General features: G+C 34.4%; 1 protein-coding gene across 1 annotated transcript; it reads left to right on the forward strand.

The window, feature by feature from the left end:
* Positions 1 to 24219: 24219 nt before the first annotated feature.
* Positions 24220 to 26748, forward strand: LOC149544690 (lysM domain receptor-like kinase 3). The gene is made up of 3 exons (XM_089795253.1): positions 24220 to 24697; positions 24893 to 25598; positions 25736 to 26748. Exons 1-3 carry the CDS (start codon positions 24671 to 24673, stop codon positions 26311 to 26313), a joined length of 1311 nt encoding a protein of 436 aa, XP_089651379.1. The 5' UTR covers positions 24220 to 24670; the 3' UTR covers positions 26314 to 26748.
* The last annotated feature ends 299 nt before the right edge of the window (positions 26749 to 27047 follow it).

The following is a 27047-nucleotide window of genomic DNA, read 5'->3' on the forward strand; positions in this document are numbered from 1 at the left end:
AGGGAATGAAAGTCACTACCATTGGGATTATAACACCAGGTACAGTTGTCACTATTGTTAGGAATATGGACATATACCCTAGAATTGCATAAGAACACATTTCAAGGGGAACTATAAAAGATGGTTGAGCCAAACCACATGTTTTAGTTGTTTGAAAACTGGTCATACCAGCAAAAACTGTCCTACAAGGTCCAAAGCACTAAATACTAAAGCCAACAAAGGAAAAGAAAAGATTGATGTCATAAGAGGACAAATGAATAAAACTTGGAAGAAGAAAGATGAGTGCAGTACATCAAGCAAAGGGATCACTTCACCTAACGGGTCAAGTGATCACACTTCATTAATCTAAGCATAAGAGAGATATATGGGGCTGATATACAAAGTTGTATCATACATCAATCCCAAGGCAAAGAAGCACTGGAAAGAAGAAATAAGCATAAGATAAGATGCTAAGACTAAACTTGAATAATGATGCCAAGTTGTCTTTGGATGTCGAGTGAAACTACTTTGGATGCTGAGTTATCAACAAAGTAAGTAGATGCCGAGTAAGTATAGCTGCCAAGTGGATGTCAAGTTGAAAAAAATTTGGAAGCCGAGTGATAGGTGTAGGTACTAAAATGCATTAAATGAAAAAGTTTCTTTTACCGCTTAAAAGTAAAAATCGATTCATTCTTGAGCCATTAAAATGAAGAGTGATTTCCTTGAGCATGACTGAGAAACTTTCAAGCTTTCAACCAGTGATTTGCAACAATTCAACGTCTACCCAAGTGATTTAAGTATCTATCTAGGTATTTCCTTCAAGTGCCAAGTTTTATAGTTTAAGAAGTTTACTTTAATCATTAAAACCCTAGTTCGGATATAAATGGCATCTAGTTCAAAAATGACCAAAGAGAAAATGAGCCATGAGATTCAACTTGTTAGAAATGAAGTAAAGCAACCTAAGTTTAGACCTATACCAGAGGTTGCATACAAAAATGATCCCACTGGTGCCCTATCTGCCATCCCTAAAAAAGTGGTTATGGTTCAGGATGTGCGAAAATGCTATAATTGTAAAATAGGAGCCATAGGAGATTTGGAAATCTTTAATGCCTATGACAAACTCTGTGAAAATGGTATTTTGAAAGATGAGTTTTCTGTCATAGAAAAGAAGGGTTTAACTAAAGCCCTAGTTTTTCCAATCGTATTCAAAAACCAATGGATACGCATTATACTCAGCAGAATCCATGATGGATCATTTTGGTTAGAACAAGGGCAAGTCAAGATTACTAAGAAAATGGTTCATAAGGTTACAGGTTTTCCAACCCTAGATCGGCCAAAGACATTGAGAAGTGAAAAGAAGGAAACAATTGAGAAAAACACAGGTGCAAAATGAAACAATAGAGGAATGACCATAGATATTGTTATTGATCCCCTTCTAGACTTTTCTATAAGGATCATATCACATAAGTTTTACCAATCCAGTAGGTTAAATAGTGTAGCCTGCATAGTAGTAGATGTGGCACATAAACTTGTAAAGAAAGACCACACTTATGACCTTGCAAAGCTCCTGTTGCAACAAATCAATGAAAATCTTGGAGCAATTAGAAAGTCGAAGGGAGCACAATATAAATTTGGTTCAGTGTTGGTTTGTATGTTCTTCTATGTAATGAAGGAATTCCCTTCATTTGGCAAAGTCAACTGCAGCCAGAATAAAACCATTGTTGATCAAATTAATGATTTCATTGCACAAATGGGAGATAGCTTTGATGATCAAATGTCTATCTATTTTGAGGATTTCAAAAATGTAATGAAGAACAGAATGAGAATACTAGTTTCACTGGTAGAAAAGCATATAAATGACATACATTTTCTTGTTGATATTGATTACACTTACATTCAAGCAGTCCTTCCAAGAACAAGATGGCTTAAATCATTGGGATATGAGCTTGATGTTGACCAAGCTTCTACAACCATCGCAGCTTTACTTGCAGAGGAAATGGACAAATTCTCCAAGGCATTTGGAACATATGACACTGTAAAATCAAGAGTTATTATAGAACTCAAGATAGCCTCAGTAGTAAAGAAAAAGGACAAATTGATAAAGCAAATAAAGAAGAAATTTGGTGTTGGAGAATCAAGTGCAGCAGGTGAAATAGAAGAGATTAGTGATGGAGAAGAAGAAGGTGAGCTAGAAAAAAAGCCACTAGAATTACCTCAAAATCAAGGTGAAGAGAAAGATGAGAGTGCCGAGGAAGTAGAAACCAAGAAAGCACCCATCAGAGGCAGAGTCATCAAAAGGAAAACAAAGACACCTCCTACTTCTCAGCCTTCACCAAAGTGTTTGTAAATCCTTTAACTAGGTCACTATTGATACAATGTAAAGCCTTTGATAGGGTAGGCCTTTAACAGGGCAGACCATTAGAAGTGGTCAAACATTATTACTACAGTGATTTTGTGGGTATCATCCCCACCCCAGTTTTACCTTCCTATTTCTAGAGGGTTTCTGGGTTACCAAAATCTCAAGTGTTATGTGGTGATGCATATTTGTTTCTCATGATTTCTTAATGTTTATATGCATTCATGTTCATTGACATGTTATTAAGGATTTGAAACAGTTAAGAAGCTAGTACTTATGATTCACCCCCCCTCTCAAAAGCATTCTTTCCAATAAGATATTCCAACACTAATGACAATAGCAATCTGTACCTAAAAAATGAATTTGAAAACAAGATATTGCTAGCATAAATTTTTGTTGATGATATCATATTTGGAGGAAAAGATTCATTGTGTAAGTCAATTGCTGATCAAATGAAGATGAAATTTGAGATGCCAATGTTTGGAGAAATACAATTTGTTGTGGGATTGCAAGTTTATCAGATGAATAAAGGCATTTACATTACTCAATCCAAGTATGTGAAGGAAATATTAAAGACTTTTATAATGGAAGACTCAACACTAGTTGGAATACCTATGGTTACTAGTCATAAGTTGTTAAAGAATGATGATTCAACTAAGGTAAATCAAACACTATATAGGTCAATGATTGTAAAACTAAAGTATGTTGTATGTATAGCAAACCTGAAATTGCATTAGAAATTAGTATTGTTTCTATATTCTCTGTTAATCCTAGAGAAAATCATATGATTGAAGTGAAGAGGATATTGAGATACCTAAAAGGAATAAAAGACTATGGACTATGGTAAAATAAGAGTCATAAATTTGAATTGAAGGTCTATATAGATGCTCACTGGGCATGCAACATTGATGATAAAATACAAGTGGATGTGATTTCTTTTTAGGAAGAAGATTGATTTCTTGGACAAGAAAGAAATATAATTGCATTTCACAATCTACAATAGAGGTTGAATACATTGCCGCAATAGTAAATTGTTCAATCATTGTGTGGATCAAGCATTTGTTGAAACATATGAAGGAAGAAATCATTGAATCTATGGTGATATATTGTGATAACATAAGTTCTATAAATATATCAAAGAACCTTGTGATGCATACAAAGACTAAGCATATTGAGATCAAGTATCATTACTTGAGAGAACAGGTACAAGATAAAGAATAGATATTGGAATATGTAAATACAAAAGAACAGTTAGCTAACATATTCATAAAAGCACTACCTAAGGATTCTTTTGAGTATCTAAAAGGTAAGTTAGGGGTCATTCCCCCACTTAAAGAAAGCTTAGAAGAAATGCTACATTGCATCAATTTGTTAGGATTAAACCTTAGATAGAAATAACAATTATATGCAAATATATATAATATCAAAAAATAATAGATCACACAGAAAAGAACACAAGACACCAAGATTTAACATAGTTCACCCAAACCCTAGGTTATGTCCACCAAATAGTATGTCCAATATTATTACAATCCAATGACTACAACCTAATTACATTCTATAATCCCTTATAGCTCAATACCACTGCAAGAACCAATTTTTGCATCACACCTTATGAAAAAATCCCTAACCCTAAGCCCTTTTATACAAGTATTTTTTTGCTTGAGGGTTAAAACTAGTTACAACATTTCAAGGATAAATTGGCGAATATAAGCAATAGCCAATTGGTGAATATTATCCATTAGGGAATAGTAGCCCACCACTGGCAAATAGTAGCCCAAAATTATTTATGAAGTATGTACAATACTTTCCTGATTAGTTACCACAAACTAACAATCTCCCACTTGGTAACTGATCAAACTCCACACTAGACAACAATCTCCCACTTGGAGATTGATCCTATAGCAATATCGCTACCACATGGGGCTTCCACTGGATCAAACCACCCTAGACTCTACTGTTCTTTTATTCATGTTTATTCTAGAAGACCAATCGAAGCCAAAGAGGAATTCAACTTCTCCCTTGTCACTACCTTTGTAAACATATCTATTATATTATCACTTGTATGTATCTTCTCCAACTTTAACTATCCATCATAAAAAATTGACTAAATGAAATGGTACCGCAACTGCAAGAATTTTGTCTTTGAATGCAGAGCTAAATTATTTGCAAGATGAATGGCACTTTGACTATTTATAAACAAATAAATATCTTTCTGAGGGTGTCCCAATTCTTCCAAGAATAATTGAAGCCATATCATCTCCTTAGCTACCTCTGTAGCACCAACATACTCTACATCTGTAGTGGATAAAGCATTAACCTTCTATAACCTAGCCCCACCAACAATAAATACATAACCTATAGTACTCCACTTGGTATCAATATCCTCTGCCAAATCTAAGTCAACATAGCCTTTTAATTCAGTAGTAGAGCCCCCAAAGTCTAAACACTTACTAGATTTTCTACTAAAATATTGGAGAATCCATTTAACTACATTCCAATGCTCAATTCTTGGATGACTTGTATACCTGCTAACAACCACTACATGTGCAATATCTGGCCTAGTACATACCATAGCATACATCAAGCTTCCTACAGCTGAAGCATAAAGTACCTAAGACATCTTGTCCTCCTCTTCTTGTGTCTTGAGACACATCTCCTTAGTCAACTTCAAATGACTAGGTAAAGGTGTGCTTACAACTTTAACATTCTCCATAGAGAAACATAGCAAGACCTTCTTAACATAATCATCTAGAGATAACGTCAATTTCTTGTTCTTCCTATCTCTAGAAATCTTCATAACAAGGATTTGTTTTTCTTCTCACAAATCCTTCATGGAAAATGCATGTGCTAACTAGTGTTTTGACCCCTTAATATGATCCATATTAGACCTAGCTACAAGCATATCATCAACATATAAACATAAAATAATGAAGTTGTCATCATCCAACCTCTTAACATAAACATAATGATCTAAGTGACACCTATTGTATCCATGCTCATGTGTAAACTTGTCAAATTTTAGATACCATTGTTGAGGTGCTTGCTTCAAGCCATATAAATTTTTCTTCAATCTGTACACTAAGTTCTCCTTATCCTTGACCTCAAATCCTTGTGGCTATGATATATATATCTCTTCATCCAAACTACCATGAAGGAAGGTTTTTTTAACATAAAGCTACTCTAAATGAAAATCTTCAGTAGCCACAATACTTTAAACAGTGCGAATAGAAGTCATTTTAACAACAGGAGAGAATATCTCATCAAAACCAATGCCTTTTTTCTGTGCAAATAAATTTACAACTAACTTGGCTTTAAATATTTTCTTACCTCCATCCCCTTCTTTCAACCTGTAAAACCACTTATTCTATAAAGCCCTTTTACCTTTAGGCAACTTGCATAAATCCCATGTCTTATTTTTCAGCAAAGAGTCCATTTCATCTTTCATTGCAAACTCCCACTGAATCTTAGTATCCACTTGCATAGCTTCATCATAACATTCAGGTTCACTAGCACCTATTAGTAAAATAGAATATAAAGAGGGAGAAAATCTTTCTAGAGGTCTAATAAGCCTTGTTGTTTGTCTAACATTCACTGGTGTGTGTGGTATTTGTTGATGCAATTGTTGCACATCATGAGGAATTGTTGGAACATCATCTTTTGGAGTATCATCTAGCACTACATAATCATCTTTTTTCATCTCATATAGCTGCAACAAATCTTTGTACAACACTTCTTCATTGAATATGACATCCTTGCTTCTTACAATTTTATGATTTTCAAAATCCCAAAGCCTATAACCAAATTCATTAATATCATATCCAACAAATACACATTTCTTTGACTTAAGCTTTCAGCTTGGTTCTCTTTTTAAAATCTATATAAGAAAATGCTTCACAACCAAAGTTTCTAAGAAAAGAATAACTCACCTTCTTACTAGTCCATGCTTCCTCTAGAATACCACAACTTGAAGGAGTAGAGGGACCTCTTTTAATCAAATATATAGCAGTATTAACAACCTCTGCCTGCATGTGTAAGGGAAACACAAGATGCAGCCTCATGCACCTTGCACACTCCATTATAATCTTATTTATGCGGCCAGCCACTCCATTTTTCCATGGAGTCCTTGGAATAGTTTTGTATCGATGAATACCTTTAGTGGAGTAATAATCTTCAAATTTATGACTGTAACACTCACCATCATTATCAGATCCGAGACATTTTAATTTCTTGCAAGTCTCATTTTCAACCAAGCATTTACATTTCTTAAAAGTTTGAAATACAACATATTTCTATCTAACAAAATAAATCCATACTTTTGTAGTTGCAACATCAATAAATGTAACATAATAATGAGAGCCATCGAGGGAAGATAAATGAGCCGGTCCCCATACATCTGTATGCACAAGCTCTAATTTTTCCCTTTTATTTTCCTTCCCAATCTTCACAAAACTCACTCTCTTTTGTTTTCCATACACACAACTTTCACAAAAATTCATATTAACACATCTCAGACCTGGTAAAACTTTCTTTGAATGAAGTAATTTTATACCTTTCTCACTTAAGTGCCCAAGTCTGTTGTGCCACAACACTATATTAGACTCTACAACAACTATTTGTTCTCCTTTCTCAACTATAACAACTATTCCTAAACAATCATTTTTCTCTAAAACAATTAAAGTAGAAGGAAAAATATGACCTGTACAAAGATATAAGGTGCCTACTTTCACACCTTTTGCTACTACAAGGGAACCTTTTGAAACCTTCCAATTTTTATCATTAAAAGTAACTACACAACCCTCATCACCAAGTTGCCCTACTGAAATTAAATTCATACTTAGCCTTGAAACATGTCTTACCTCTTGTAGTAGTCAATGATTCCCATTCTGCAACTTAATCTTAACTTTTCCCTTTCCAACAATTTGATAGGGTTCATTATTCCCTAAATAAACAAGTCCAAAATCCCCTTGGACATAATCAAGGAAATAACCTCTATGAGGTGTAGCATGAAATGAAGCATCAGAATCTAAAACCCATGAATCATCAACACTTTCTAAAGATAGAAGCAAAGCATCTTCTTCGGATTTGTTACTTACCACATTTTCCTCCTTGTCTCCTTCTTGCTTTTTCCCTTCATTTTTCTTTCGAGTCTCGCAATCTTTTTATTTGTGCCCTGGTTTCCCACAGTACCAATAGTCATTCAATCCTCTTAATTGGGACCTCTTCCCTTTTGGCTTTCCTCTTGATTTCCCATAATTTGTAGAATTACTTCCTCTCTCATTCATTCTACCTCAAACTTTGTGTGTTCAAAGCAATTCCTAATGTGGATCCACATGATGTTTTCCTACGAGTTTCCTCACTCAAAATAACACCAATCACATCATTATATTTTAGTGTACTAGATCCAAAAAAAAAATTACTCACAACCATTACCAAGCCATTCCATCTTTTAGGCAAAGAACACAAAATCAAGAGAGACCTAATTTCTTCATCAAAATTAATACCCACAGAAGATAACTGACTAGTAACAATATTAAACTCATTTAAATGATCTACAATAGATCCATCTTCTATCATTTTTATATTAAATAATTGCTTCATGAGAAATACCTTGTTTGAAGTACAGGGCTTTTCATACAATTTCTTTAGAGTTTTCATCAACTCTTCTGTCATCTATGGTACTACTAGAACTTGATGAAGAGGGAAGAATAATTTTGGAACCAGAGTGCATTCTTCAAACATGCACGAAGAAGCTGAGGAACAAAGCCTTGACTTAGTATCTCATCTAATGGAAGAATTTACTAGTTGAAGAGCCCATATGGGAGGATGAGGAATTCATTTAAAAGAATCCACACTTGGTTAGCATTAAGGTCAATGCTTCTTTCAAGAGAGGGGGCATGCTACTCCCTTAATATTATTGTATATAGGATTATGAATAGTCAACTTGTGGCTATCTTAATCCTTAATTAAGTCATTTTATCATTATTATATTATAATTTAGGTAGGTAGGTCAGCCTAGGTGTTATGAAGGATTGTGTCTATTCAACCTAAGCATAATTAGGTATATATAGGAGGCTATGAGTCTTATTTCATGATCATATTGTGAAGTGTGTTCACATTGGAGATATTTGGGGGTTGCCCCCTCGACATGGCCTATTACTCTTAGCAATTATCAAGTATTTATATAATATTTCATATTATTTCTTCTATTGTGCAAGTTATTTCATTACAAGTGGTGTCAGAGCATGATCTTGGCACCATAGAGGCAAGATTTTTTCTCAACATTGTGGCGATTTTGTGAAGAGCATAACTTTAAGATTTTAGCCAATTTTTAAAAGATTTTTAAAGGGTTTTTGAAGAACATATTAAAGAAGCTATAGTCCAAAATTTAGAGGAATTGGAGCATATTTGAGGAAATTATTGTAGAATTACTATTTCTACACAATTTTTTGAAATCTTCAGATCTCTCACATCCTGTTGAATTGGAGTATAACTTGTATTGGGTTTTTAAATACATAGTAGAGGAGCCTAAATTAAAATATTGGAGAAAATTTAAAACAAAAATAATCAAGATATAGTAAAATTAGGTAAATTCTCTCTCAAGGAAGCAAATTTGCTAATTTTTTGGTGATTTTTTTTCTGAAAACATTGATTTCCATCATGATGGGGCCTCCAACAAGAGGCAAAAGGAATTATACCACACCAAGGAAATCCTCTGATCAAGATTGGGAAGCAACAGAGGATAGTAATCCCAATGAGGAACTTAGTAAGTTCAAGGAAGAGGTTAAGAAGGATATGTGTGACCTACAAGGAGATATATCAGATACACAAAGCATGTTAAGCACCTATATGAATGAAACAAGGAAGGAAATCTCAAGCAATCAAGGTGAAACCTTCAAGTCAACTAATGATGACACAAATTTTATTAATCCTATGGGATCTAGGAATTTGTTTCCAAAGGTGGATATGCACAAATTTGATGGCAAGGAACCTCTAACATGGATAAATCAAATGGAGATTTTTTTTGAAATACATCAAATTCCATATGGAAAAAAGGTTACAATGGCTTCCTTATACCTAGAACTAGATCAATTCATTTGGTATCATTGGCTTTGTACTCATAGGAGGAAAAAGGGTCTCACTATATCATGGTCAATTTTTATAGAAGAACTCCAAGCACAATATAGCAATAGTGTGATAGAAAACTTCTTTAGCCAAATTTCTAAGCTTCAACAATTCCAAAATCTATCCTTAAGAGTGGATACAATTACAGAGGAGAACTTGAATGATTTATTCTTGGGTGGTCTCAAAGATCACATTCAACATGAGGTACACATGTTTTGTCCTAATTTAGTAAATGAGTCTTTTATATTGGCACGTAGGGTAGAGGAGAAGTTCTTGATTTCTAGAAAGCAGGGGGCTAATGTGACAAGAGACAAAGGATATTCAACACCTTATCTTCCTCAACCTACTAGGTTGACTTCACAACAAATTGAGTAGAAAAGAGCAAAAGAGTTGTATTTCAATTGTGATAGAAAATATAGTTAAGGACATAAATGTAGTGAAAAGAAATTGTTCTATATTGAAGGTCCAAGAGAGGAAGAAGAGGATGAGCCCATATCAAAGGAGGATAGGGATTCAAGTGAGGAATCACATGATTCTCATGCAATCATTTCTTGTCATGCACTTCCAGGTTTTAGTGCACCATAAACTCTCAAGGTAGTGGGTTTATTATAGAAGTAGAAAGTAATAGTGTTGATTGACTTAGGTAGTACTCATAATTTCATCAACAAAAAGTTGGCAACTCTTCTAAATTGTTTTATATATCTAGCCCCAGAGTTTCAAGTTTTGATTGTAGATGGGGGCATAGCTAGTTGTTCAGGGAAGTGTCATAGCATCAAATTATTCATGGGAGATTATCAACTTGATACCCCAATGTATGTGATATCCATGGGTGTAGCAAATATTGTTTTGGGAGTACAATGGCTTACTACATTGTGAACAATTGAGATGAACTTCCAAGAACTATTCATAATATTTCAATCACAAGGAAAGGTAGTGGAGCCAAGGGGATTGGAGGCAAAATCTCCATAGATGGTAAGCTCTCATCAAATGCAAAAACTTCTTAAGAAATGTGCGAATGGACTTGTGGCTCAGCTATGTTCATTAGAAGTCTCTCAATCTAATGCTCTTACTCATCTAGATTTACAAGCAATAATCGATTGTCACTCAATGATTCTTAGAGATATGCCTCAAGGAATTCCTCCTAAGAGGGATCATGACCATGCCATACAACTAGTTCTAAGGAGTTGGCCACCAACAACAAAGATACATCCAATTTTTTAGGTTTCTTATTTGAAGAAGGTAATTGGGTAGAATATTCCTACCCGAACAATACTACCTGAACTTGATGAAGAGGGAAGAATAATTTTGGAACGAGAGTACATTCTTCAAACATGCATGAAGAAGCTAAGGAACAAAACCCTGACTCGGTATCTCATCCAATGGAAGAATTTACTAGTTGAAGAGGCCATATGGGAGGATGAGGAATTCATTCAAAAGAATCCACACTTGGTTAGCATTGAGGACAATGCTTCTTTCAAGAGAGGGGGCGTGCTATGCCCTTAATATTATTGTATATAGGGTTATGAATAGTCAAATTGTGGCTATCTTAATCCTTAATTAAGTCATGTTATCACTATTATATCATAATTTAGGTAGGTAGGTCGGCCTAGGTGTTATGAGGGGTTGTGTCTAGTCAACCTAAGCATAATTAGGTATATATAGGAGGTTGTGAGTCTTATTTCATGAATAGATTGTGAAGTGTGTTCTCATTAGAGATATTTGGAGGTTTCCCCCTCAAAGTGACCTATTACTCTCAGCTATTATTAAGTATTTATATCATATTTCATATTATTTCTTCTATTGTGCAAGTTATTTCATTACATTGTCTTCACTTTTGTAATGTTAAATGTCACCAATGGTGCCAAGCATAATCAAATGCTTCCAAGTGACTTTCTGTCTAAAATATCCCAATCATCATTTGACATAGATCCCTGATTCTTGGTTTTTCCTTCCAACAACTTCCATAAATCCTTCTAATAAAGATAGTCCTCCATTTTCATTTTCCATAACTAAAAGTTCTACCCATTAAACTTGTCAACCCTTAGCTTACTCTCGTCTGCCATCACTCCCACTCAATTGTGAGACTTTCCTATAGAGGATAACTAAAAAACAACCTTGTTTTGATACCACTTGTTAGGATTAAACCTCAAACAGAAATAACAATTACATGCAAATATAAACAATATTAGAAAATAATAGATCACATAGAAAAGAACACAATACACCAAGATTTAACATGGTTCACCCAAACCCTGGGCTACCTCCACCAAATAGTATGTCTAACATTATTACAATCTAGTGATTACTACCCAATTACAATCTACAATCTATTACAGCTCAATACTACTGCAAGAACCAATTTTTGCATCACACCTTATGAAACAATCCATAACCCTAAGCCCTTTTATACATGTATTTTTTTCTTTAGGGTTTAAATTAGTTACAACATGTCAGCCATAAATTAGAAAATATAAGCAATAGCCAATTGGAAAATATTAGCCATTGGCAAATAGTAGCCCACCATTAGTGAATAGTAGCTCAAACCCCAAAGAATTTATGGAGTATGTATAGTACTTCCCTAATCAGTCACCACAGATTAACACAATTATTATGATCAGAATAATTGACAAGATTGATGTAGGAGCTCACACTTTAGAATCTGCCTAAAGGAGTGAAAAGTAAGAAATTAAACCATAAGTAGATGAAGTTGAAAGGAGTTATGTTTGCTAGAGGAAAGAGATGAAGATGTATGTGAGTGGTTGATGTATTTGGCATTGTTTTCATAGAGGGAGAGAGTAATGAAGTTACCATACAAGTATAGATACAAAGAGGGAGATCTATGCAATTACCATTCATATATTAAAGGAGAGAGTGCTTGTTGTCAAGAGGGAGATATATATTGATATAGGCATTGAAGTTATCAAAAAAGAGGGAGACATGACATAGACATAATATGTGGAGAATCCTAAGATTACATGATTGAGAATCAAAAGGAAACTAAGAAAGTGAGAGCAAACATAGAGGCAGAAAACCATACAAGTATTGCAGATTTTTGGATTGCATGGTAACTAGAGGTGTTTCCATCAATGCCAAAGGGGGATATTGTCAAAAACTATAATTGGAACAATTGTTATATTGTCATTGATGTCAAACTTAATGGTAAGACAGAGTGTCAAACCTATTGGAGAGACATTTACTAATAGTGTAGAGTGCCATATCTATTGATTGATAAAGAGGATTTGAAAAGAAGAGATAACAAGGAAAGCTAGTGATGTTAATGAGTGATGGGAAGTTAAGTATCATGAAATTACAATAGGCATTCGATAAGTTAGTCCTTGACAAGATACTATGTTGTTTAATCAATACATGAAATGAAGAAGACAATTGAAATAGATGTATAAGTGAAATGATAAGAGTTGAGTTAAACTCTTAGCATGTTCGAGTATCAGTATTGGTTGGTCAATGAAGGAGCTGGAATAGAAGGTTAAGGAACTTAAGTAGAAGTTTAGTGATTTTCAAGTTGACGAAGAAAGGTTAGTAGTTACCAAGTATAGTTATGGTCAACCAAGCCTATTGATGTTAGGCGAAAGAGAATAGTGTATGCCAAGCTACACTATGATGACCGAGTAGAAGAACACAATGATTACCAAGTGACAACAAAAGTTTTAGTTTGAAAAGAATTGATTTTGAGGCCGAAATAGTTGAAATTTTGAATTAGTCAAAGTATGTAGAAGATAAAGATTGATGAGATGGAGTATTTAATGCATGCAAAGAGTTTTTTACATGATCATAGGCAATGATTTAGTCAAAAGTTTTAGAAGGATGAAAGAGAACATAATTGTTGGAAATATTATGACAAGCTAAGTTACTGAGAGGGGAGGGATGAATCAGTAACTTATAAAACTTTTAACCTTGATTAGCAATTAAACCTTTATGTGAATTTTGATCTAACTGCATGCATGAGAAACTAAAAACATGAAAGCATACATAACACTTTAACACAAGATTTGGTGACCCAAAAACCTTTCAAATAGAAAGTAAAATTGGGGTGGGGATGATACCCACAAGCTTTAGTACTGCAATATAAAGTTGGCCTGTTAAGGCTTATAATGATCACTTCTAATGAACTACCCTATTAGGAGCAATAAGAACTGCTAGGTCCACCTTGCAAAAGGATTTACAAACATACAATGAATTATGCACTCAGTAAAGAGATTTACATAGGACTATTAGGTCTAAATTGTTAAAGGATTTGATTGATCCACATGTTAGGATGAAGTGGTAGCTGATCTCTAATCTGCAACTTGGTTTGCTGAATGAGATTCCTCTGAGTATATAAATCACCTTGATGTGATAGATGAATCGTTGTTTCTTCTTATACTGTTGTAGCCTTTGTAATTCACTTTTATAATCTTCTCTAATGATTACATTACTTCCATTCAATTATTTGGATGTGATACAATACATTACATATATACAAATCCAGTTACATAATTACAAACTCGGCCACAATACAAGTTTACACAAATATTACAAAGTCAGCCAAGGTGTAGAAACTCAAGTTTTTAAGACTAACTCGGTGAGGTTCTAATACTTGGCATCCACTGTTAATGCTCGGCATCATCATGCACTCGATAGATGTAGAAGTTCAGTCCTTACTGATCACTTCCATGTAGTCTTGAACTCGGTTTGTATTGGTAACTTGGTGAATACTGTGAAACTTGACATATAAACTGAATCGCTTGATTCACACATCATAGCTTGGTAAATGCTATCACTTTGAGCTCAGTATAAACTAAGTCTCTTGGTTAACATTGAGTAGCTCAGTTATTACTAGAATTACATCACATCAATTGTGAAATCAGTAAGCACTGGTAAAATTGACATGCACTGAGGTGCTCAGTTTACACTACTAATCATTACCTTGGTAGTAACTACTTAGTAAAAATTGAAATCTTTCCAAAGGACTTGGTAGCAACTATAGAACTAGGTAACAACTAAAATGCTTGGTTAACACTGTTAACTATACAATATGCTTGGTATGAACTCATAGGCTAAATAAGTGTATGTCACTAATAACAAACATGACTAGAATGTCAACAATCTCCCCCATTGGCATTAGTGACAAAAACACTTATAAGTCAAAACTGAATTCAAGAATGTTCAACAACACCTTTATCCATCACCTTATATCTCCAACTTGGTAGAGTATATTGTTTTTGAGATTTTTCAAAATTAGTTTTGTAAAGGATACATTTTTGTACATGGTAATGCTCCCCCATACATAATATATAGTATACTATACATATAATGTTCATTTTCTCTACAATCTACAATTTTACTTTTAATTTTCTCCCTTATCCAATCTTCTCACATCTTCTCCCCCTTTTATCTCCTTATTATATCTCATCAAAGCTTCTTCCCCCTTTTGACATTAATTCCAAAGAATTATGCTATATGTATTTATATAGTAATGCCAAAATGAGACAAGAAATCTGAGTGTACCTTCAGTATGAGTGCCAAAATCTTGTCCTAATTCTCTTGCAAGACCCTACATATGTGCAATGCCACCTACACTTTTGCTAACAATTCAATCATGTGGTCTACAATAGAGAAATTATTATCATGGATGAGGATTTTTGAATGTGTAATGTGCTTCTATAGTGCATCCATGTTAGGGAGAATCATATTTTGGATATCGATTAGTGTTGATATGATTCTTACTTCTTCTTTGAGTAGTTTTGCCTGCATATCTATTAGAAATCCAATTCTATTGAAGTGTGTAGAGCTAGAACTCAGGTCAAAATACAACTACTTTGCACTTGCCTTTAGATCTTCATCAATTTTAGACAATTTGTCTCTTATTTCTTTTGTAAAAATTGATGTATCACATTATTTACCAAAAAGTAATGATATGTTAATGCAAGAGTTTTCTAGAGAGCCCAAAATAGTAGATAACTCTACTTGGTGAATGGAAATCTATTGAGCAATAAGTTCTAAAACTTTATTCTCAAACTTTTTCTCAGCTCTCTGTAATAATTTATCCTATCCATTCAAATCTTCATTGTATTTCTGGATTGCCTCTGCCAACTAATATAAAATTGGTTGAGAAGTATCAACCTCTATTCCTAGGGCCTCTACTAGAATGTTTTTGGCATCCTTAATGATCTTGAACTCTTTGTTCCTTTCTTCTCTTAGCCTTTGCTGCTTGGCTTTCTTTTGAAAAAGTTCACCAAAGGTTTGCATCTAATCTGGAGTTAGATTTGAGATGTCCCATTTTGGAATGACAATTTCCTCATCAAGATCTATATCCTCCTCCTTTTCTTTATCTTTTCCCAAACATTTTGTGCTCAGCTGAGGCTTGGTCTCAACTATCCTTGCACTTATTACTTGTGTACTAGGAATGGAATTAATAGTTGAAATAGTAGGAGTCACTACAAAAATGGATACTACACTTATTTTTGAAATACTAGTAGAAATACCTATTGTAGCCAAAATTGATGTAGAGGGTAGAACTTGCAGCTCATTAGATGAAGTGCTTGACACTTCAGTCAATGATGTGCTAAGTTGGACTAGTGTAAAGATTAATTAGATGCTTGTGGTTGCAGTTCTGGTCACAATCAATTCTACTGAGGTTGTCTCCATGCTTTATGTTATCAATGTTTTTCTTGGAGAGTGAGGAAGTGAGGCTATAACCGCTACAACAATCTTAACTGGGTTGGTTTCCTCAACATCTTGTGCATCTTCCTCAGTAGCCTCTTGGTCTTGTTCTTCTTCATCATCAACATTATCAAAATGAGTTACTTTTTCATCATCTTTTTCTTGAACGCCATCATCATCCTTGTCACTTATACTAACTAGAAAATCACTCAATTTGTGAAGAAAATAGACATTCTTCCATGTATTTGTGGCATTCTTCACAACATGCTCTATTTCATTCAACAAAATATGACAAGTATTGAATCTTAATGTTAATTTTACTTCATTTTTCTTTAAAGATTCTTTCACCTCTTGTTAGTCAAATTTGGCATAAGCTGCCTCAATACTTTCTCATGAATATCCTTTGTAGTTTGCATTGCATGTTCCCATCTTGGCTTGATTTTATCCATTAAAGTATTGGGAATTTGTTGAGTAATTGGTCAGGTGAGTATTTCCACTTACCCATCTTGGATATCAGTATATCTTCAATCTACTTATGCTCATTAGTGGTTCTAGTCTCATATTTTAATGCTTTGAAGTTTGTAATTCTAGAACCTAATTCCAATTCTTTCATTATCTCCTCAAATGTGGGTGGAGACCTCTTGAAATTATGTCTCCTCCTTTGTCTACTTTCTTTGTAGAGAATCTCCTGGTGAACATGATAGTGGATGTCTTGGCAGGCTTGGTAATGATTACCTTGCCCTTCTTCTTCAAGTCTCCTCTTCCTATGATTCTTCATCCTCTACTTCTTCATCCTCACCTTTTCCTTTAGTTAACAAGAGAGTAGAGTTGGTTTTTAGCTTGGCAATCCTCTTCTTGCCCTTGCTAACTACCTGAGGAAGCTTGATCTCCAATTCAATCTTGGCCTTGGCCTCATCACAAGTGCCAAAGTAAGAAGCCTTGGGGTCAACTAGCTCATTTATTAGTGCATCAATTATATCTTTTGTCTCATCAATATTCACCTCATATCCTAGAGGTTTCACCCATGCAATTCTAGGCCTAACTGCCTAAATATATACCTTGTCACTATCTACTATAAAACAAACATCATCTTTATAATCCTCAACTATTTTCTTGGGGATTCAGAATCTATTATATATTTTCTCCTTGAATGCATCAAAATAATTTTCCATGATACTAGTATAATTTTCTCCCATCTCAGCAATGTATTCATTAATTTGATATAGTACTGGCACATTTTTTTTGAAACAATAGTACCTTTTGATGGAAAGAAATTCTAAATAGAAAAATAAACCTATCAATAGTGATCCAAACTTACATGGATTGTTCTTCGCTATCCTAATACTCTCTATGTTTTTGTTGAACTAATTCAATAGTAGCTCGGCAAGGTCAAGAGAAAGGTTATTGTTGACTACCTTATAAGCTAAATCAACTGCTTTGCAAGAGACACTGTTAAATTTTCTCAAACTGTAGATTTTGTGTGCAATGATGTGAATGTTGAACTTCAGTTCCATGTTAGTCATACTACTTATTTTCATTCCCCTTCCATCCCACTCAGCTAGGGTTTTCTTCTCCTAGTCTACCTGACCTAGGGTGTTAGTCATTTTAGCTTTTGATAGCATGGGGAGACGAGTGATTCTATGGATTATCTTCTTTGTGATCAAAATTGGTTGCTTCAACCACAACTAAACATTATGCACATGACTTAGGATGTATCTTATCCATTTAACTTTAAATTCTCATGGCATATGAGGAATATGTGTTAAACCTTTTGCTTCTAGATGTTGGTGTTCAAGTTTCAACACACCATTAACACATAGCTTCTCTAGGGTTTCATCCATCTCTAGTGTGCCAATATCCTAAATTGTACATTTGAAATGAGAGCAGATATCATTAATCAATAGTACCTTGGGAGGGATTTGCAACTGTGCTCCACTTGGATCTAAGGTTTCTGCAACTATAGGAGTGAGCTTGAAATCCGGTGCTTTCCGTTCCACACCATGAACCAACATGTTTGATCCTTGTTTCACCTTGCTGCTAGTAGTTTCCATCTTTACTTGGTAGGGTTTAAGAGAGTACAAAAATTTTTGGTAACAATTCACTTAAATTGCTTGATTTCTCTTGAAGATCACTCTGTGCAAATAGCTTGAAAGTTCATGGTGAAAAAATGACTTCAATTTCATATCTTTTATCAAATTTTACCATATATGCATAGCATGAATGTTGGATCAAATTGATATACTATCATCCACTTTGCTTGCATTGATTACATGGTAGGGTCTTTCATGACTCGGTAGCCATATAAGACTTAGTCACTCCCAACCTTGCTTGGTAGAGTCAGTAACCTGACCTCGCTTGGTAAGGAAGGTAACTAAATAGTAACTGGTACCTCTTACTTGGTGATCCCTTTGCATCTTGAAAGTTTATATGGATCTTTTGTCTTGTCAATTGGAACTGATTTAGATGTCTTCTTTAGTAGCTGGTTCTAGTTCTCCTTTAAGAAATCAAGTGGAAATAGTGGAGTCACCTAATTCTTGAGTGACTTGATCATCACTACTCACACTTGCATTCTTGGTAGACTTTGGAACCCATTGTTGTCTCATTTGTTTTTTGATGTTATCAACTTTTGCCTTCTTTTCATCTTCTATTCTTCCAGTATACATACAGTTCTTGGCAAGATGACCAAGTTCTATATAGATGAAACATCTTTTGGTAGTATCTATTTTCCTCATGTGATGTTTTACACAATTCATTCCAATGTGTCCAAATTCTCCATAGTAATGACATATGCACGAAGTGTTAGAGTCCCAACCAAATATAGCTTTCGCAATTTGTTCTGTTGGATTCAATATCTTAGTTTTACATTCTGATGACTTGTGTCCATGCTTCTTACATTTGTGACATTTTCCTTCAAATTTTGGTTTTTCATTGTATTCATTTGATCTATGACCATGATGATTACAAATTATAGCATTTTCCATTGAATTTTGCTTTCTCATTGCTCTAACATTTGTTTGATGTATGACCTATTTTACCACAGTGACTACAAGTAGGTTTTTGATTATTTTGAGCTCCTTGCTTGGATGATTCATCTTCTTCTGTGTATCCAATTCTTGCTTTTCCTTTTTATCTGTAATGACTTTTCTCATTCAACTGATTTATGTTTGCTTGGGACTTCATTATTCTTTCATTGGTTTGTGTTTTAGTGTTTAGATCATTCTACAATCTTTTATTCTCTAATCTCAAGTTCATGATTTCTTCATTTGCATTGGTGAGCTAATAAATGAAGTCTACTTGCTGAAGGGATAGTGAATTTCATTATTCTTTCCTTCTATCTATTCTCTTTATCTTGTTTTTCTCTTCCATGGCTTTACACATTCTTACTAACTGAACTTCTTTCTCTTCTTAGTTTTCTTACTTCTTCTTGAAGAGTACTATTCTTCTCCAATAGTTATTTGATTGCTTTATCAACTTCATCTGAATTATTTGAATGGATGTCTTCAATTCTTTCTTCAATGTAGAGTGAATCATTCATCTAGAGTGCAAGGTCTTTTCTTCTTTTTAGGTATTGATAGAGTTTCTCTTTTGCTTTCTTGAGTTGTCCAATGGCCAATTCCAAATCTAGCTTCTCATTGTCAATAACCTTATCAAGTTTGAATACCTCCATTGCCTTTGATCTTTGCTCAACATGTTAAACTTTTCATTGAGAACCACAATGCTATGATACCAATTTTTGGAAATATTATGACAAGCTAAGTTATTGAGAGAGGAGGGGTGGATCAGTAACTTATAAAACTTTTAACCTTGATTAGCAATTATACCTTTATGTGAATTTTGATCTAATTGCATGCATGGGAAAATGAAAATATGAAATCATACATAACACTTTAACACAAGATTTGGTGACTCAGAAACCTTCCAAATAGAAAGTAAAACTGGGGTGGGGATGATACCCATAAGCTTTAGTACTGCAGTATAAAATTGGCCTATTAAGGCTTACAATGATCACTTCTGATGACATGCCCTGTTAGGAGCAATAAGGACTAGTAGGTCCACCTTGCAAAAGGATTTACAAACATACAATGAAGTATGCACTTGGTAAAGAGATTTACATAAGAATGTTAGGTCTACCTTGTTAAAGGATTTGACTCATCCACCTATTAGGATGAAGCAATAGCTGATCTCTGATTTGCAACTTGGTTTGCTAAATGAGATTCCTCTGAGTGTACAAATCACCTTGTTGTGATAGATGAATCTTTGTTGCTCCTTATAATATTGTAGCCTTTGCAATTCGCTCTTCTAATCTTCTCTAATGATTACATTACATGTATACCAATCCAATTACATAATTACAAAGTCAACCACAATACAAGTTTACACAAATATTACAAAGTTGGCCAAAGTGTAGAAACTTGGGATATGAAGACTAACTTGGTGAGGTTCTGATACTCAACATCCCTTGTCAATACCCGACAGTGTCATGCACTCGGTAGACATAGAAGCTTAGTCCTTACTTATCACTTCCAAGTAGTCTTGAACTTGGTCTACATTGGTGACTTGGCGAATAGTACGAAACTTAGCATATAAACTAAATCACTTGATTCACACTGCATAGCTCAATTAATGCTATCACTTTGAGCTTAGTATAAACTAAGTCTCTTGGTTAACACTGAGTAGCTCGATTAATACTAGACTTGCATCATATCAATTTTGAACTTAGTAAGCACTGGTAAACTTGGCATACACTGGGATGCTCAGTTTACACTACTGATCATCACCTTGGTAGTAATTGTTTGGTGCAAACTAAAATCTGTTCAAAGGACTTGGTAGCAACTGTAGAACTTGGTAAAAACTAAAATGCTTGGTTAACACTATTAACTGTACAATATGCTCGGCACTCACAATTTGAATAAGTGTATGTCACTAATAATAAACATGACTTGAATGTCAACAATAATGATGGAATGATTCAATGAATATGACCTAACGCTAAGATCTATGGTGATGTTTAAGTGGAAAAAGATCTAAATTACTTATTAAGGAGGCATAATAGATGTTTTCTAAGGTTGGTTCATTGTTGATTGGAGATCTTAAGGAGAAGCTGTGAGGAGCAAAACAACATAGGTGAAGTGGGAAGAGTTTGGTGAAGTATGATTGCTTGAGGAGGAGCCAAGCAAACCAGTGATGTAGAAGACAATGAAGGTCATTCAATGAACCAACAGATGAACGAATGGAGATTTGAATTTTCAAAGTGAGTTGTATTTTATAGATCAAACCTAGTGTTATACTCTAACCATTGTGATAGACAAAATCCTTTAATCAAGGTTGACCTAACAATCATTTTGTAAATCCTTTAATTAAGGTGACATTCTAATGGAATGATCCAAAGCCCTGTAACAAGGCCACTCTTAACAAGTTGATGAAATCCTTTAATAGGGTCACATTTAATAGTGTGTTGTATAACCTTTAACAGGGTTGACTCTTAATTGAGCTCACTTCAGAAGAGTGAAAAATCGGTAGCATGTTACTTGGTGGTTCTTCCCAAATTGGGTTTCCACGTTAAATCCTGGTGTAAAAGTGTTATTTATATGTGTGGATATTTCTTTATGCATGCTATTTTTTACAGTTGTTTATTTTACTGGCAGTCGACACATATACAAAACATAAAGTTAAGTAATTGCATGAAAAGTTGATTCACTAATGATATGCTATATGGATAGAGATATTTTATAAGAGTGATTAAGTTGTTTGAAGTTGTTGAAAGTTGAATTGGTGCATCTGGACCCAAGGATAAATGATTCATCCCCCCTCTCAGTTATTTTAAATCATTATACACACACACACACACACACACACAAACACATCTGTTATTTTGTCCATTATTCTTCTTCATATTTTTAATATTAGATTAGTATTTACGAACAAGTTTTATTTTCATTACGATTCTTCATACTCTATCTATAGGAGACATGTATATGTCATAATGACATCCATCACTTACCCTATTATCGATGCCTTGTGCTATTGTTTGAGGTAATGAACTTACAAAGTCTAGTGTCTATTCTCTATGTTTGACTCTTTTGTTTCTGATAGTCTAAATATTTTTATCAGTTAATCTTCTTATTACCATTCATTTGCATTTACTACTTATTCTATGCAAACCACTTAGTTTTAAACACGAGAGGGTAATTAAGAAAATTTTCTACAACAAACCATATTTGTTCTCCCTAGTTTTGCACACTAGATAAATGAGGTTATACAAGGGACAATTCGTCCCTTAACATTTTAATTGCTCTCCAAGTTGGTGCACTTTTTCCTTCTCCATAGTACTCAAGGAACATATATACTACCTACCCTTAATTGAACATGCTCAACTATATGAACTACAACCCTTTAGCATAATTCATGTGCATTTAATTGAATATGGTTGTGTGATGTATTAATATTGTAGTTTTTTATTTTTCTAATTTTTAAATTTTATTTTGTCTACTTCATTATTTTTTACTTTGTCCCTTTTGTCTAACATATCAATTTAAATCAAGGTTGGTTATGACTTTCTTTATATTTCTCCACCTCCTTCAAAGTTGTAGGAGGAACCTCTAGGTGGCCTACTAGTGGCACTTTAACTTGTTTGACTCCACCAAGTAATACAACCTAGGGTTTTGTTGTACCAAAAGAATGACCTGCCAATGGCCGATACAACCACTAGACTTATAGAACACAAGAGGCAATTCAGCCATGTGACAAATTTTGAAGGGGAACGTTGACAGTTAGTCCGACAATCCCCCCAACATTATCCAATGAGATTCAAACCCATGACTAGGCTCTGACACCACTTGTTACAAGCTAGGGTTGTCATTGCACCAAAAGATTGACCTACCAATGTCTGATACGACCATTAGACATATAGAACACAAGATGCGGTTAAGCCATGTCACAGATTTTGAAGGGAAATGTTGGTGGTTATCCAACAAGAAGTTCCCCTCAATTCATTCTTATCATTTCACCAACTCTTGAATCAAAGAACATAATGCTTAAGAAAGGAAGGATGATGATGAGTGAGATTCTCTCATAGATACAATCCTCCTCTTCCTAATCTACAATTACATTGCCACCTACTAGCTATATATTTATTTCCATATTGTATGTTTCACGCTTTGTATAAACTCCATACATAATCTCTACACAATCTATTCCAGAAAATAAACATTATAAATCATGGATTGTGGAAATCTGATTGCATTAATCCATACATAATTTTATATCCTATCATCTTGTATTGGATATGCATAATATTATTTTATAAATAATATTCTAACAATTTAGTCTTAAACAATATATACACAAAATCAATTCTTAAACATAAATAGTGATAAATTATTCCATAATCTTATCTAAAAGCATAGAGGTTCAACAAAATGACAAAAATAAACTAAAAAAATAAGTGAAAAAATGAAAAAGAGGCATGAAAAGAGGCATGAAAAGTTGAGGATTGCAATATTATAATGCAATCATAAATACATTTAAGTTCACGCGGTGAACCATTTCAAACTAATTTACTAAGATATATTTTCGTAAACTTTGATAAAAAGGTATCCTCAAATATTATTAATTAATCAAGTATCATATTCAAAACTAACAACAAAAACAGTAATGCAAAAGACAAGAATACATTCCGTCGAGATAAATATTAAAATTATTAATAAAAAATGAATATATTTTAAAATATTCATTTCTAATATTAAAGAGCTAATCCATCTAAAATTATATATTCATTTTACTTATCAGTATATTCTCATTTATTTTGTAAGTCTGCAAAACAAAATATCCCTTTCCATGTTTTCGTGCTTATCCGTCTGAAAGTTGTAAACCTATTCACACTGTACTTATCCCAAGCTTCCTTGATTACAGGTGGCATTGCTAACAGCGGATATCATTCGGGGAATCATCGACCTTTATATAAAATTTACAGTTATTCAATTTCTTTTTGAAGCACTGTCCATTCCATTCCTCACCAAAGACAAAATAAAGTCAATTTTTTTTTCCAGATTTACTAGTGATTTTTTTTCTATAAATCACTATTTTTTTTTGTTGTTTTAGACTACAAACTATGCATCATGATGATGGAACGCTGAAATTTTCAGAAAAATATATGATATTTTCAATTTTCTGAAAATTAATCGAAGATAAACGCATTCTTTTTGAAGTTCCAGAATTAGGGATGAAATCTCTGAAAGTATTCTGATTCTGATTGATTTGATGAAAACTATATGTTAAGTAAACATTTGGGTTTGAACTGCGTGGTATTGGAGACCGGATTGATTAGTTTTTATGAAGAAAATCATAGAACGGGAATGGGAATCCTTGGAAACTGCTTGACCGGACTGATTGGTCTTAATAAGGAAAATGATTGAAGGGGAATAGGAATCCATGGAAAACTGCCAAAGTGTTCCATGCTCCGTATACTTTTTTGAGTTGGGTTTTTGAAGTTGCCTCTGCTTGTTGTGAATCATCGTTTCTCAGAGGGAGAAACAGGACAGAGGACTGGACATGAAATTTGGGATAGCTTATGAGCAGGTATGATGTTTTCTGTAGCACCATTTGCATATCTTTCATTTTCAGTGGAGAACTGATTGAAACATGCCCTGTATGAATAATTTTGTGGATGAATCTTTTTAAGTCCTTTTTTAGGGTTTACAATTCAATAGACCGTCTTCCCGTATGAATGTTTTTGTGTAATAATTAATGTCGGTTGTGCAAAATGGTGGAAAGATAATGTGCAAGAAGCTTAAACTCCACAAGGTGGAAGAGCCAAAACCTATGCCTAAGCCTAATCCTTCAAAACCCCAAGCAAAAATCAGATTCTCAGATGACGCTTGCCCTACTCCCAGCAGAAGTACAGATCAAATTGGGGTTTTCAGCAGCAGCTTTGCCTCCACAAGTAGTGGGATCTCCTTTGCAAGTCTAAAACAATCAGTTCTTCCCGACAAACCCATTCTTTTCAAATTCAAGGAGATCACAGAGGCCACATCCCAATTCACTGCTGGAAGGCTGGGAAAATCCTCTGTTTATAAGTCCAATTTGAGGGGCAAAACAGTGGCTATCACGGTCAGAAAGCTGAAGAATGTGAGGGAATTTAGGTCAAGGCTTGCACAAATTTGTAATATCCATCACTCCAATTTGGTAAAGCTCTTGGGGGGCTGCTGTGAGGGGGATCATGTTTATCTGGTCTATGACCATGTTGAGGGATCCAGTCTGGCAGATTGTCTGAGGAATAGCAGAATGCCCGCATTCACAATATTGAAAACATGGATCTCTCGAATGCAGATTGCCATTGATATAGCCCAGGGTTTGGAATACATGCACCATGACACAAGCATGAACTATGTGCACAATTATCTCAAATCGAGCAGCATTGTAATCATTGAACCTGATTATAGGGCAATGATATGCCATGCCGGTGCCTTTTACTTGACAGGTGAATATGATATTTTAGCTATTTTCTCACTCTCCTTCATTCTGATGATCCAAAACGTTGATTTTAATTTTTTTTTTCACAAAATCCAGAAACCTGACATGCGTTTCTAATGGATTGTGGAAATCTGATTACTTTAGGTGAATATGAATCTGAGGACATCAGTAAGGACTACGATGACATATCAAAAGACGCATCAGTATGTGGAGAAATCAGGGAAGAAGAAGAAGGTCCAATGAAGCTCACCAAGAGATTCAGGAGCATGAGAATAACCGGCACACAAGGTTATATGTCTCCTGAATATGTTAATACTGGTATTGTTTCTGAGAAGAATGATGTTTTTGCTTTTGGGGTTATTCTGTTGGAACTTCTTACAGGGAATGAGCCCGTCAAATATGTGAGTAAGGCTAACAATAAGATTGAGAGAGTTTCTTTAATAGAGTCCATGAATGGGATATTGCTTTCCAATGTTCAGGCAGATCTTATGCAGAGGTTGAGGTTTTGGATGGATCCAAGGCTCAAGGATTCTTTTCCAATAGATTGTGCAGAGAGACTACTCAGGCTTGCTGCTTCTTGTGTTGATTCTGATCCACACAAGAGACATGATATGAGATATGTTGCAGGGAAGCTCTCCAAAGAGTTCATAAGGTCCCAACAATGGTCTGACAAAATGCGGCATAACAAGGAATTGATTACCAGCACACTTGAAGGAAGATAAACACTTCATAATTTTGATAGTTTTTTGGATATGTAATGGGTTGAAGGCTTGATTGATCATTATTACATATTAAGTCCTAGTGGACTCAACCCAAGATCTCTCAAATGAGAGGCTGACAAATTGCCATTGTGTTATAAGCTCTTGCTATTATTGATCACCATTGTTTACCTTTTCCCCCTAATTTACAAGTATGGGGAGAGAAAATCAGGAAAATTGACCCTTCAGAAGCAGCTTTTTCAGTACTATTATTTGAGGAAATCCTCAATTGATGGGTTTGTAGTCTTTGTAGTCTTTTTTAATCGAAAGCTTTGATCACATCACATGGGAACAGCAAGCTACTGAATTGGCAAAGCAGGGCTTGTGAGCATGTAACAATTGTTCAATAAAAAAATTAAAAAAACAATTGTTCAAACCAGGTGGGTATTTGTTTTTAAAGGAGAGTTCATAAGCTTAAATTCCAAATGGTAAGCAAGGCGCTTTTTGTATTTGAAGCATAGTTAGATGCCTTTGCATATAGAGAGCAGAGCAGAGAGGTCTCATTTATGCAAGCAAAAACAGATTGTTAGTTTTGATGAACTACCAAACTTAATTAAATAATGTAACCACACAATAGAAATTCATTGACAATCTTTTTCATTCAAAGTAACTGTCATGCCACCAATACTTTTCATCAATGCGATTGGTCAGACTTCCACTCTGGAAAGGGGTCATCAATGCAACCAAACCACTTGGTG

Source organism: Cupressus sempervirens, chromosome 8, assembly GCF_028749045.1.
Source record: "Cupressus sempervirens isolate cs-2001-9-10 chromosome 8, ASM2874904v1, whole genome shotgun sequence".
NCBI lineage: Eukaryota > Viridiplantae > Streptophyta > Pinopsida > Cupressales > Cupressaceae > Cupressus > Cupressus sempervirens.